We start from the raw sequence: 15665 nt of genomic DNA, 5'->3' as shown, positions 1-15665 counted from the left end.
TCTTTACTCAGGAACAAGCTTTGTACTGGTTTTGAGTTCTCTGAGGTCCTGGCATTTTCATTGATTGTAAATCTTTATTTTTACAGTATTTTTACGGTCCTAAGTGAGACACTATCAAAAATTAACAACTATGAAAAAAACAAAAAAGAGAGATTAAAAAAATTTCAGTTTCAGAGGAGTCATCTTTCTGATCCATCTCCACTGCTACGTACCTTAATGCCTGCAAAGAATTCTTGGCTTTCAATGGCTAAACTTTTCACATGTGGGTTCTCCAAGAAAAAGATGGAAGCTGTACAGAATATCTGTAAATATCATTAACACATAATTATTTAGCAGTAACATTACAGAGAAAGTATGTGTAAATTATTACATCTAAGTACTTAACTTTAATTTTTGGTAAGTGGCATTTAGGAGATAAACTAAAAAATTTAAAAACTGGCTTAAAATTGAGAAAAATTCCATCTTTATAAAGTAGTCATTATTCAAATCTCAGTGAAAATTGTTGTAGACTTTGTATTTAAGATGTATTTAAAAGTGGATAATAAGTGATATCATTGTAAAAAAAGGAAATATTATTTATAGAATAAAAGTATACCATTTATGACCACAAAGAGTAATAAAGTTACAAGCTTTCATCAGTAATAATCAGTGAATTGCTGGAAGCAAATACTCCCAAGTCACTAAGATCACTGACTCATCCAGTTATCACTGGAGTTGGCACAATTACCAAGGTAAAAAGAAAAAAAAGTTAGTGTTTTATATTATGGGGACAAAAACTAGTTTTAGGATATGACTTAGAAATCCATTTTGCAAGTTAATAGATTCATAAAAAGAAAAGAAAACCCAATTGTTTTTTAACATACCCTGTCTCCCAGTCTGAGATTGACGCCGTCCAGCTCTAACAGAGAGAATGCTTGAACTGTGGTCTCCTGCTTCAGCTCCTCTTTCGTTTCCTGAGAAGAAAGCCTAGACCAAGCTATGAGGAACCCCACTGAGTTGTTTGCAGGGGACACATCAAAAGCACACCTGCAGAAAACCCTGGACTCAATCAGCTCTGCCACAACCTCAGGCCTTCCTGGAGGTGGTGGTGGCAATGAGGCAGGCAGCTGGCCTGGTGGGAGAAAAATGCATAATTTGTAGTTGGGCATCTCAAAAAAAGGAGGCTGGCTTATGGGAAAAGCACACATAGACTAACTCATAGATTTATAATAAGAGAAAATAAAACACATTCATAGGAAAAATAATTTTCTCTAACAATCAGCAAAGTAGCACATTCTTATTTTCACCCATAAGCATATAAATATTGATAACAGACAAATTCATCAGCCAATCAAGCTTATATTAAGGTATGTTGAATATGCCTACCCTTGAAAAGTCTAGCTCTTGAACAAAAAAGTAATTTACCTTTGTTAAGCTATTACCTTTTCTAAAAGATAAAACAAACAAAAGTAATTTAGGTTTTCTACATTATAATTGTTGTTGAAAAATAGTCACTATAATGTAAAATTAAATGACTTACTAGTTTACTGTTATAATTTACTCTTACAACACAATTCTTTATTATTCTGGATTGAAAAAGCTGTTCCTGATGGGAGTGATTATACTGTCTCAGTGAAATAGACACCTGTTAAAAAATAGTCTTATTCTTTTCATTTTTTCTGAAGTTAAAATGTACAAAGATTCCTCCAGGAACTTGAGAGATTTTACAATTTTTATCTTTGGGCATTTGCAAGATCCAATCTTGCAAATCTAAAATGTTTCTAAATAAGTTTTTAAATATTGTGTTGTTTTAGAAAAGACAAAATTATTTGAGTAATAAATTTTAAAATGTCCTAAATGTATAGATTTTTTATGATAAAATATTAATTTTTCAGTTCAGTAATGTAGATTTTGAAAATTATGAGACGCTTTAACCTAAATGGATGGGGGGTACCTTCTGTATTTTTAGATATTTTAGTGTTATTTTGTTAGATACCAGATTACAAACCCTCATATTTCAAATTAACCAAATAACAAATATTTTCTCAAATATTTTAAACATTACGCCAAATCATCATATTCATACTTGAAGGAAATAATAGACTACTAATGAGTATGAATTGACTTTTAAAAAATGTATCTGAGTAAAACTATCTTATTAAATAAACTAAAAAATTAACTTGAATTTATTTTTAAATGGAGAAAAACTACAGAAATAATTATTAGGAATAAGAAATGAAAAGTGACTAAAATTAAGTAATTCATGAAAATTAAATTTTTTGAATCAATATTTTAAGTAGCATCAGCTATCTGGGTGAGCTGATCATTGCTTGGAACAGTATACCAAAGAAAATTTGTTAAAAGAAACTTAAAGTTTTCAAAAATGACATGTAAATTATTTTTGCTTGAAAAGTACAATTTTTACAGCATTGTCAACTCTGCTATTAGCATATGTTAAATATGTTAATATAGTCTTTTTTGTCATGAAACTAAAACTTTTTACTTTTTTATGCAAGTGTTACTTGTGCAAATTGTGTATGATTGTGTATAGCATTTTTATCAGTTAATTGCATAAACATTATGAATTGCATAAGGAGTAGCTTAAATTTATTGTTTATTCAAGGAAGGAAAGTAATTTCGCTACAATGTATGTGTATGATAAAGATAATCCAAACCTGTTATGCAGAATAGCCAAACAATTATACTTTGTGATTAAAGTTACTATTATTAGGAGTATTGTCTTATTCTCTTAAGAACTTAAATTGCAGGGTCTAATTACACTGAGACTTTCCCATAAAATCTTAGATTGTTAAAAGAATGCTAGAAAAGGGGACTGGAAAATTCACTTACAACTGGAATAGAACATGGAAAAGCTACTTAGAGTATTTATCTCAAGAATTAATATAAATTATTTGAAGACAAATTACATTAATTTTTAGGCATGATATCTAAATGTTACACAGTCTAACCTAATTTGTTTTACCTAACCTAATAAGCCATATCATTATGGCTTATTTCACCATAATTTTTTTTGTTAAATATATTGATTATATGTCAACAATACCATATTCACTGAGAATAATACATGGCCAACAGTTGCCAGAAAAAGGCTAGTGTTTCCATAAATAATTTTGATTTCTCCCAATTCTTCAGGAACATGTCACAAGTTTAATTAGACAACCTATTTAGAGTGACTCATCTTAAGGAATATTATTGCAGGGGATCTCTTATATTTGAAATGACAAAAATTTTAACTAAGAAAATGAAAATTACGGACTGAAAAGGAACGAAAAAGTATGACTACATTAACACTTTTGGTGTGTTTTTCAAGACTTATTTGGTACAGTTGCAATCATACCTAGAAGACAAAAATGAGATTGTGGTGAATAATCCCTTTGCTCAGTTTCAGTATATCATGAGTATCTACTAATGTCAAAAATGTAGTCCTACATTTTAATTTCATTTGCAGAATATATTATCATTATGGATACATAAAAAATATTGAGTCAACCAGTACTTATTGGGTAGTTACAATTGTTCCATATTATTAGGGAAATGCTATTATAAATACTGTACCTGCACACTTCTTTAAATATTTCTCTAAACTAGATTTTTGGAAGTCAAATTGCTACGAACAAATACATGTGGACTTTGAAAATTGTTGAGATAATTTGCTAAATTTTGTCATGAAAAGACTCTACCAATAAACACACACATCTACAGGGTGTGAACACATCCAACTCTGAACCTTTTCTGATTCCAGTACTATTTCTTACAGGCATGATAAGGTGCTTTTTATTTTTTATATCCACTAAGTTGGATGTTACCATAATTCAACATCTAAAGTAAGTCATGGAACATAAAAACCTGTTGAAATTATTAGTTTATAAATACATTATTAAAAATATAATCTGATACTTACGAACACAGTCACCTCCTATTTCAATTTCATCAGGGCCGCATGGGTGTAATTTTGCATCAGAAACAGCTGCAAAAGGTTGATTTTTTTTATATTTATCCAATTGAACATAAATATATAAATATATTTATATATGATATGTATGAGATGACAATTCTTCAGAGAGGTATGTTTTAATAAAGACTAAAAAATTCCTTTTTTTAAAGGTTTTACTTATTTATTTTTAGAAAGAGGGGAAGGGAGGGGGAAAGAGGAGAGAAACATCAATGTGTGGTTGCCCCTTGCATGTCCCAATGCTCCACACAGGGGAAGCTGGCCCGCACCCCAGGCATGTGCCCTGACTGGGAATCAAACCAGCGATCCTTTGGTTCACAGGCTGGCGCTCAGTCCATTGAGCCACACCATTCAGGGCAAAACATTCCTTTTTTTACAAAAAAATTTTTCTCTTTTAGGATGAAATCAAATAGAGATAATTTGGGTTTATATTTTGATATTATTGTAGCTTCTGTATCTTGTTTTCTAAATTTTCATCTGCATTAAATAATGAAACATTACAATCTCCAGAAAGTTATACAACAGTTAGTTTCCAGTTCCTTGGAAATTGCTTTCCCCATAGTCATGCACAGGATTGCAAAAGTATGTCAACAACTATCATGATGAAACTTACAAAGCCAGTGTCAATGCTGGTTTATTTTGGGACTTTCTTTTCTTTTCCATTGATCTATTTGTCTATCTTGATACTAATATAACACTGTAGATTGCTATAACTTTAGAATGAGTCTGAAAGTCAGGTAGTGTAAATCGTACAATTTTATTCCTTGTCAAAGTAGTTTAGGGATTGTAGGTACTTTCTGTGTCCAAATAAATTTTAGAATGAACTTGTCAATTTCCACACACAAAAGAAGGTTGCTGGAATATTGATTAGGACTTCTTTGGAGCTATATATTTTAAGGAGAACTGACATCTTAACACTGAGTCTTTTGATTTTATGGACATGGTTTATCATTCCATTATTTTAGGCCTTTGATAATTTCTGTTAGCAAAATTTTACAATTTTAACTTTATAGTTCATGTACATTTTTTCCATATTTATTACTGACTATTTTATATATTTGGTACTATTATTGGTCTTTAAGACAAAATTTCTACTTTTTCATTGCTAGTATAAAGAAATATAACTGATTTTGCCTGTCAACCTTTTTCTTTCAGCATTGCTGACTTCACTTAATAGCTCCAATAGCTATTTGGTGGATTCCATTGAATTTTCCAACTAGATGATGAAGTCATTGCATTTACATTCTTGAGGGATATTGTTCCATACCTCTCTTTTCTTGTACTGTCTGTATCTGCTTTTAGTTTCAGAATAATGCTAGCCTGATAGAGTTTAGAAATAGTCACTCATCTTTATTTTTCTGGAAGAACTATGCAAAATTTGTACAATTTCCTATCTAAATGCAGATAAAAAGGCTAACATGGACCCTGACCCTGTCACCCTGAAAGGAAAGCCAGAGACCCATGGAGACCTGTGCTGACATTTTAAAATGGCCATATCACCCTCAGCAGCGACCACCTGCTCCACATTCACGGTGAGAGGTGGTCACTTCCATTTGCCATCCATGCAGTCTAACTCAAGTTCTAAATGCTATTTTAAGGTAAGCCTTTATTTGCACGTCAGAAAGGATAGTTCCTGTGTATATCTCATTAACGCCAGACATTAAGAGCAGAAACAAAAATCAGTTCCCAGAAATCCCCTCTCCCTAAAACCAGAAGGAGGACTTGAATGTAGTAAAAGAGAGAAATAATGTTGAATATTCAAACCTGAGAAATTTAGTGGGTGGTAGTAATCATACAAAACAGGAAATATTTTTTGAGTTTTAAAAGCATGTCATAAAAATGCAAATTTTAAAAACAATGTTTTAATTTAGTGTATACAACAGTAATATGTATATTGAACTTGTTATTTGTATTTTACATATTTTCTGGTGGGAAAGTTTGTTTTCCTTTTTAATAGTTGTCAATGTTTCTTAAATTAATATAGATATTTTTTCTATTGAAACACCTACCGAACTTTACACAAATATTTGGTAATGTTATTTGGAATTTTACCAAAATGAACTGTTTGTTTTTTAAATTTTTATGGCAAGAGTACTGAGAGAAATCCAAGAGACGTTTTCCAGAATCTCTCACAGTGGCCAGCCAGTGAAGCTGACCCATCTCTCTGGATTTTCCCCTTCTCAGTGACATACCCCTAACGGAGCAGATGGCAGATTCCCGTATTGAACATACCGCTTGCAGCCAGGCTTAGGTGGCCAGCAGCTGTGTAAGACATGTGAAGATTCACTGGCTCACTCTCTCAGGGTAAATGCCCAAAGATTTCTCAACACACAGAAAATAAAGTGCCGAACTCCCTAAATGTCAGCCACCCCTCCCCTCCCATTGCCCTTTCAAATCTGTGTCTTGTTATGCCCTCCCTCACCCCCGTCCTGCTTTCCCTCTCATAAGAACAGCACATTCTCACCACCTTAAGGTCTCTCATGCACTGTTGCTCCCTGGGATGTTCTTCCCCTCAGATATCTGCCCAAGGACTGTTTACCCTCAAACTCTCAGTGTCGGTGCCCTGTTCTCAGAAGAGGCTTTCCTTGGTGACACACCATCCTAAATGACATCCTCTCCTCACCTGCAGTATTCTCTCCTACAGCAAATCTTAATCTCTTCATCGATACCAATGATCATGATTTATAATTGTATGTATATACTTTGCGACATTTTTGCTGTACTTGTGTTATTTGGGGTTTTCTAGTTTGGAAAGTCTAACAACCTCAGGATGAACATATTCATAGGTGTTACTCATATAATTGTTATTATTAGCAAGTGTTGTTTAGTTTAATAACACTGGTATATAATATTATCTTCCAGTATTTTATCTTCTACATATGAATTTGCTCATAATTATACTGGGGTTATGGCTTTTGAGGAAGAATACCATAATGGAGAAGTGTTCTTGTTATCATATGTTATCAGAGGATAAAGGACATCATTATTTATAAACATATTATTACTGGTGAGGTTAACCTTTGGTACTTTCACATCAACAATTATTTTTTAGCCCTGGCTGGTGTAGCTCAGTGGATTGGGCATGGGCCTGTGAAGCAAAGGGTCACCAGTTCGATTCCTAGTCAGGGCACATGCCTTGGTTGCAGGCCAGGTCCCCAGTAGGGGACACATGAGAGGCAATCACACATAGATGTTTCTCTCCCATTCTTTCTCCTTCCCTTCCCCTCTCTCTAAAAATAAATAAATACAATAAAAAACAACACAATTATTTTTTGAGGATACTAAGATCTTGACAAAGAATTCTAAACAAATCTGGCCAATTTAAAGCAGAAATTTAGCATCACTTGAGCAATAGTAGGGACCAAATCTCATGAGCTTTGCATTCAGTCCATACAACCTATCCAGAGAATGGCACAAACACATAAACATACACAGTTCCATGATTAGCAGTTGATTTGTATTGTCCATGTTTCCTTACCTTCTGCACAATACCCCATACATCCCTGAGTGGGCTGTAGGAAGTACACAAAAAACTGTCCACAATTTCTTACAGACACTGGGATTTGAAAAAGACAACAATCTTCTGTAGTGCTGAGCAAAAACTGCCATGTGGCACAAGCTGTCAGTTGCTTGATCTCCCCAGGAGGAGGCAGTGTTTCTGACTCTCGCAGAGATAGCCAGATGGGAGCCTGTGTTCCACAATGGTTCATCTTTTGCATCAGAGAAAACAAAAGGTAAAAATCCAATTTGTGTTCACACATGGTAGATAAAGCAATTTTGCATTTTCATCTAAACAATCCTTAAAGTATTCAATTCTCAATCATACTTATAAAAACTCTAATAACTTGTACCTATACTGTAAAAAAAAAGGTAACTATGGAATAGTGCACTTAAAGGTAGATTCTTCATAATTATTATCATCTTATTTGATTTAAATACCTTTATTCCATTTGTCACATTTGTATTATGAACAAGAGAAATTCAGTATCAGATAATGTAGTAAAATAGCTGATTCATTCTAAGACAGAGTAAGTCAGTCTGAAGTCATCTTTACATGTAGCACAAAGATGAACTGATCTTAGATGGAAATAGTATATGTAAGAAGTTAATGTACAGTTCAGGAGGCATAAAAAACCAGGAGGGAAGGAAAGGATTTTTCAAAATCTGGTAGAAACAACTGGAAGGCAATTTCAAAAAAAATGAAATCAAAGCCTCATTTGAGGCCAATTAGCAAAATCAGATTCAGATGAAAAATAAAATTAAATAGGAAATTAACCCAGGGGAAAAAAAAAAGACTATGTATGACTTGGGAAGAACTGAGGCACTTACAAAATGCATGACCTCGGGCACTTAACATCCTTCGCTTTTTTTTTTTTTTTTACTTTTACTTTTATTTTTTTTCCAATTTTTTTATTTAATTATTTTTCAAGTACAGTTTTCTGTCTATTACTCCCATCCCATCCCACCTCCCATCATCCTTCGCTTTTGATTAGACGAATTGTAGTACCCACCTCACGGTGCTGTGAAGTATAAATACAGTGATGCTTGTAACACAACTTCTACATAGCAAGAGCTCAATAATCATTAGCCAGATTATGATTTTGAGTATTATTGTTATTTTCATGCTTAAAAACAAAGGAAACCCATAGAGGAAAAGATTGATGGTTAAATTAAATAAAAATTTAAAAAATAAGAGTTAAAAATAAAATTACCAGTCAATAACATATTTAGCGTGGATTATATTATTTATGGTTACATTAGATTTTTATTTTAACTATGCGATGTCCATTTTAAAATTCTAAGATCACAAAAGGACAAAGTACACAAACATAATTTAAAGAATAAATACAGATTTTTAATGAATACATGAGAATATTTAGCACTAGAAAAGGTATTTTTATCTATTGCTACTGGAATTAAAAATTAGCCTTATATTTTTGAAAAATAATTTAACTAAATATTTAAAACCTCAAAAAGACTAAAATAGAAAAATGATGTATATGCACATTTGCTAACAGCAGAATTACTTATAGCAAAAGCCTGAAAGTATACATATGCTAATGGTTTATATGATGTATATATGACAGAATATTATATTCAAACTGACATAAAGAATTTTTAATAACAGGAAAATTTGAATGTGTAGCTACAATGGAAAAAACATGTATATGTAACTGAACATACAACATGAACCTTACAAAACAATATAAATAAGAGGGAACAATTGAAAAATGTTAATGGTAGAATGAGTGCGTGGGTGGATTAAAAATGAATGTTGTTCTATCACTTGTCCTTTATTTTTCTAAATATTCTATAATGCACATAAATTACTTAAACATTATAAATAAAAATGTATTTACACAGACCTGTATTATCCTGCAGACAAAAAGAAAATTCTATGAATTCTGTAACCAGATGGTGCGCAGACTTGGTTCAACAGGGCGTGGAGGATGGGAACAGGGGATGCTCTCCCCTGGGGCACAGCTGGCCTCCAGGAAAAGAGCCAGGGGGAAAGGAGCCCCTTCACCTCCACATTTGTGTGAGGTTCCAGATCAGTTATAGTTAATTTATGCAAAGAGCTAAAATACAAAACCAACACAACTCAAACAGAGGATTTACTGAGTTTCCTTACATTTTCATTTCAAATTCTGATTTTTTTCTCTATTGCAAGCAAAACATCACAAAAGTGACAAGCAAATAAATCAAAAGGAGAAAACAAGGCAGCTATAATGTCACAACTTAAAATTTGGATATCTTCCCTGAGGTTTTTTTCACATTAATTGCGTGCTTAAAAGGGAAGATAATTCCTGCTTTGCATAATTCACAAAATGTGGGTAACAATAAGGAAAATTAGCCTTCTATTTAAGACCGACAAGAATGGAAGCAGGTTTGCAGGGTACTCATGGTTATGTACATGAGCCCTAGAGAATGACGACCTGTGATCCAAACTTGACTGGTTGACCTGCTGGCTTGGTGACTCTAGGGGTGTTCTGTCAGAGGACATATGTCCCTCACTGTATAATGGAAATAGAAATGACAGTCTGCATTCTAGAGATGCTGTAAAAATTATATGAGATACTGTAGGTAAAACACTTGGGGGGCTGCATCAGCATAGCAGAAACTGTTACTATCTTTATTACCTAATCTAACAAGAAACAGGAATACTCCAGATGAATTCAATCCTGATGCAAAATTAAAATAATAATTCAGCTTGGGAAATAAATTGGTTATAATAAGATTCAATCCTCCTACTTAAAAGATACATAAGAAAAAGCACATGTAGTTCTTGGCGAGAGCTGAAATACCTCGACGCATTTGGTTGGCATCTCAGCAGGTCTGCCAAAGATGAGGAATCGGTACCATCCAGCCACAAGGGAATGGTCACATATCAGGTCTTCAGGGGCTGACGGCGGGAGGTGCAGTGAGTCAAAACTGACGCTTCTGTGAGGGCTCTGAAGTAACTGGTGTCCCCCGGGAGAGCACTCCTGAGCTAGGAGGGGGAGATAGGTGTCTTTATGCAAGTGCATTCTTCATGAAAATAGTTCAGTTCTCAACTAAAATTGATTCCCCAAACAAAACAAAACAAATCAAATCAACCTGTAATTGCACATAAAGACCATCTGTAATGTTGGTGTCTCTTAATGGTCAAAGATGACTTAACTTGAACTTCTCATATATACAATAAACCAGTCAAAAAACTCTCTAGAATGCTTTTTTTTTTAACATATTTGAGCTTCGAGAATTTTATTTTCACTTATTTTGGACAAGCAATATATTTTAAAAAATTTTCTGGTTGCAATTGACATATTGTATATTAGTTTCAGGTATACCACTTAGCAGTTAGACATTTATATACTTTACAAACTGATACTTTTTGACCTTTAGGATTTGTTACTTCTACTGTACCTTGTTAGAAGAAATTTATTATCTAAGTAAATACATGGGAATACATCCATGTTCATGGATTAGAAGACTTCCTGTTGTTAAAATGTCAGCACTCCCCAGATTGACGTGCAAACTCATCACAGTCTTTATCAGAATACCAGCAGATTCCTTTGTGGAAAACGACAGACTAATTCTAAAATTCATGTGAAATTTCAAGGGACCCAGAATAGCTAAACCAGTCTTGAAAAAGAACAAGACAGGAGTACTCAAGTTCTCCCTTTTCAACATTTACTGCAAAGCAGCTGTAATTAAAACAGTGTGGTGCTGGCTCAAGGATAGACATAGAGTCATGAATAAAATTGAGAGTCCAGAAATAAACCTGTATAGCTGTGGTTTTTGATAGATCTTTGATATAGGCACCAAGACCACTCAATGAGAAATGGACAGGCTTTTCAACAAATGATGTTGGGAAAACTGGCTATCAGCATGCAAAAGAGTAAAAGAGGACCCTCATATTATAACACTGACAAAATTTAACTCAAAATGGATTAAAGAGCTAAAAGTAAAAAACACAAAAAATGTTGGGGTAAATCTTCATGATTTTAGATTTGGCCTTGGATTTCACAATATGACAATAAAGCACAAACAAGAAAAGACAGAAGAATTGGACTTTATTGAAAGTAAAAACTTCTACTTCAAAGGACATTATAAAAAATAGTGAAAAAGAAATCCACAGAATGGGAAAAAGTAATTGCAAATCACATCTGGTAAGAGAATTGTATCTAAAATATACAAATAAATCGTATGACTCAATAACAAAAAGGCCAATAACCTGATTGGCCCAACAATTTAAAAATTGTTGAAGGATGCCCTGGCTGGTGTAGCTCAGTGGATTGAGCATGGGCCTGCAAACTGAAGGGTAGACAGTTTGATTCCCAGTCAGGGCACATGTCTGGGTTGTGGGGCAGGTCCCCAGTTGGGGACATGTGAGGGGCAACCACACACTGATGTCTCTCTTCTTCTCTTTTCCTTTCCTTTCCTTTCCCCTCTCTCTAAATAAAATCTTTTAAAAAATTGTTGAAGGATCTGAGTAGGTACTTCTGCAAAGAAAATATGCAAATATCCAATAAATACATAAAAAATGAGTTACATCATTGGCCACCAGGGAAATGCAATCAAATCACAATGAGATGTCACTTCACACCCACAATGATGACTGCAATGAAAATCTCAAATAATATAAAGTGTTGGCAAGGATTTGCATAAATTGAAACTGGCATAAACTGGTGAAGTACAAAATAGTGCAGTTACTTTAGAATATATTTTGACTGTTTCTCAAACGTTTAAACATAGAGCTACCCTACAATCCAGTAATTTTACTCCTAAGTATATGCCTAAGAGAAATGGGGACAGCTCCACACTAAAACTGTACCTAGCTATTTATACCAGCATTGTTTAGAAAAGCCAAAAGGTGGGAAGAACCCCCATATTTATCAACTGATGAGTGTATATACAAAATGTGGTGTATATGGGAACTTATTTCTTTTTTTAAATTTTTATTTCTTTTTTTTATTTTTATTTTTTTTATTGATTATACCATTACAGTTGTTCTATTCCCCCCCTTCAATCCTCTCCACCTGCACCCTCCCTCCCCCACCATTCTCCCCCCCTTAGTTTATAACCACGTGTCTCAAGTTCTTTGGATTCTATATTTCCCCCACTATTCTCGCCCTCCCCCCTATCTATTTTCTGCCTACCATCTATGCTATTTTCTGTGCCTTCTCCCCCCTTCTCCCCCTCCCACCCACCTGTTTCTAACCCTCCATGTGTTCTTCATTTCTATGGTTCCACTCCTGATCTAGCTGTCCTCTTGGTTTGCTTTTGTTTTAGGTGTGGTTGTTAATAACTGTGTGCTTGCTGTCCTTTCACTGTTAATATTTTTCTTCTTCTTTTTCTTATATAAGTCCCTTTAGCATTTCATATAATAAGGGCTTGTTGATGATGAACTCCTTGAACTTGACCTTATCTGAGAAGCACTTTATCTGTCCTTCCATTCTAAATGAAAGTTTTGCTGGATAAAGCAATCTTGGCTGTAGGTCTTTGGATTTCATGACTTGGAATACTTCTTTCCAGCCCCTTCTTGCCTGTAAGGTCTCTTTTGAGAAATCCGCTGACAGTCTGATGGGTACTCCTTTGTAGGTGACTGTCCCCTTATCCCTTGCTGCTTCTAGGATTCTCTCCTTCATTTTGGTCTTGGCTAATGTAATTATGATGTGCCTTGGTGTGTTCCTTCTTGGGTCCAACTTCTTTGGCACTCTCTGAGCTTCCTGGATTTCCTGGAAGTCTATTTCCTTTGCCAGACTGGGGAAGTTCTCCTTTATTATTTGTTCAAATACGTTTTCCACTCGTGGCTGTTTCTTTCCCCCTTCTGGTACCCCTATAATCCGGATGTTGGAACGTTTAAAGATGTCCTGGAGGTTCCTAAGCCTCTCCTCATTTTTTTGAATTCTCATTTCTTCATTCCTTTCTGGTGGGATGTTTTGTTCTTCCTTCTGGTCCATTCCATTGATTTGAGTCCCAGTTTCCTTTCCATCACTATTGGTTTCCTGTGCATCTCCCTTCATTTCAATTAGTTTAGCCTTCATATGTTCCTCTAATTTGTGACTATATTCCTCTAATTTGTGACTATAATCTACCAGTTCTGTGAGCATCCTGATAAATAGTGTCTTGAATTGTGCTTCTGAGAGGCTGGCAATTTCTCGGTCGCTTAGAGTTATTGGCTCTGGGACTTTGAGTTCTTCTTGCGCCATCTTTCGGGTTGTTCGTGCCTGTTCCATAGCAGGATCAGAGCCCTAAAGTGTTCACTAGAACAGGGCAACTCAGTCGCTGGGTTGTGACGCTGTATGTGGGGGCGGGGTCAAAGAGGGACTATGGCGTCCTGTCCGCCGCCTGCCACCACGGCCCTCACCGGTGCCGCAGTTGCTGCCGTCACCGGGCCCAGGCGTTTCGTCCCACTGCACGAGAGTGTGCCACCGCCGTCAGCCCTCGCCCCCTGGGGCCTGCGTGGTCTGTCTCACTGTGCGCGAATATGCGCCCGCCGTCTGCCCCGCACCCCAACTGGTTCCCGTCTGCCTGCGCGCCTGGGTCGGGGGCCCTGTCCTGCCCGACCCTGCTCGCTGCTGGCTCCGCCCCTCTTACCGTCCCTGTAGAAAGGTTAGATGTAGTCGGACTTCTGTATAATTCAATTTTCTGTCCTTTGGTTGTGTCTTTGTTTCTCCAAACCTTTGTTGTATTCAAACTTGGTTGTGGGAGAAGGCACAGTGTTTCTACCTATGCCTCCATCTTGGCGGAAGTCTATTTCTTTTTTTATTTAATTATCTTTAGAGGGGAAGGGAGGGAGAGAGGAGAGAAATATCAATGTATGGTTGCCTCTCGTGAGTCCCCCGCTGGGAACTGGCCTGCAACCCAGGCATGTGCCCTGACTGGGAATCGAACCATGATCGTGTGGCTCTCAGGCCTGCGCTCAATCCACTGAGCTACACCAGCCAGGGTAGAACTTATGTCATCACAAAGAAAAAGATGAAGTGGCGGTGCATGCTACAATATGAACCTTATGCTAAGGAAAACATTATGCTAAGTGAAAGAAGTCAGTCACAGAAGACAGTCTACTATATGATTTTATTTATATAAAATACTCAATAGGCCCTGACTGGTGTAGCTCAGCGGATTGAGCAGGGGGCTGCGAACCAGATAGATGATCGTGGTTCAATTCCCAGTCAGGGCACATGCCTGGGTTGCAGGCCAGTTCCCGTTTCCCAGCAGGGGACACAGGAGAGGCAACCATACATTGATATTTCTCTCTCTCTCTCCTTCCCTTCCCCTCTAGGATAAATAAATAAAATCTTTAAAAAAAATTTTTAAATGTTATAGAAAAATATAAATAAATAAAATACTCAATAGGCAAGTCTATACAGCAGAAAGTACATTAGTGATTAGACATTATTAGTTTTACTAAGATACAAGTCTAGAACCTGAGAAGGATCACAAGACTATTTGTTATACAGAGGCAAGAGAGGGTTATGTGATTCATAGTAAACATTGAAGTAAATTCCTTTATAAATATTCCTCATTTTTTCCTGAAATATTTTATCTAACTGTAATAAATATATATTTAATGTTATTACATATACTTCGAACAGTTCTTCAAGTGCATCTAGTCCATCTGTAAGCAAACCAGAAATGGTACAGACTAAAGATACCTTATTAAGGTATATTATTTTATGAGATAACTTAATAAATTGGGTTTTAATATCCTTTTTAAAATTTTACATGGGTGGGTGTTTACCTCCCTTTGTTTGCAGAGCAGATTTGCCTTAGTAAAACAGATTGAGATAAAAAAAGGTAAAAAGACAAAATTACACCCAAGCAGTTAGAAATGTAGTGCATATTTTTTTCAAACTGTAAATATTTGTACACAGATCAGATTTATTTCTGAAAAAATATAAGGAAACAATATAACAACAAGTCACCTTTTATAGCAAGTTCTTGTCCGTTTAACATAGAACAATCAAGAAAAGCTAATGTAATTTTTTTCCTGAGGTAAAAACAATTATTGAAAAATAAAAGCAATATTTATCTTATATAACATATTAATCCCCTTGTAGATAACAAATAGCAAATTCAATATTTCCAGAAAAAAATAAAGAAGCCTCATAACTGAACTAGTGAGAAAGCAGTTACCGACATCTACGGCTAGACGCAGGCTTGAGAAAGACGAGGAGAGTCTTAGACAAGCTTTCCCTCCTCAACTTCTATGCGTGTTCTCAAA

General features: G+C 35.3%; 1 protein-coding gene across 1 annotated transcript in view; it reads right to left on the bottom strand.

Annotated features, from left to right (window-relative positions):
• Positions 1 to 10479, bottom strand: part of VWDE (von Willebrand factor D and EGF domains) — a 64059-nt gene extending 53580 nt beyond the window's left edge. The window contains exons 1-5 of the mRNA XM_037046481.1: positions 10258 to 10479; positions 7431 to 7662; positions 3902 to 3967; positions 864 to 1111; positions 213 to 302 (exon numbers count right to left, since the gene is read on the bottom strand). Of these exons, the coding sequence (XP_036902376.1) occupies positions 213 to 302; positions 864 to 1111; positions 3902 to 3967; positions 7431 to 7662; positions 10258 to 10479 (858 nt within the window). The remainder of the gene's footprint in view (positions 1 to 212; positions 303 to 863; positions 1112 to 3901; positions 3968 to 7430; positions 7663 to 10257) is intronic.
• Between the last annotated feature and the right edge of the window lie 5186 nt (positions 10480 to 15665).

This window comes from Sturnira hondurensis, unplaced genomic scaffold, assembly GCF_014824575.4.
Source record: "Sturnira hondurensis isolate 20B ecotype Veracruz unplaced genomic scaffold, ASM1482457v3 Scaffold0005252, whole genome shotgun sequence".
NCBI classification, from domain to species: domain Eukaryota; kingdom Metazoa; phylum Chordata; class Mammalia; order Chiroptera; family Phyllostomidae; genus Sturnira; species Sturnira hondurensis.
This window is presented reverse-complemented; position numbering and strand designations above follow the sequence as displayed.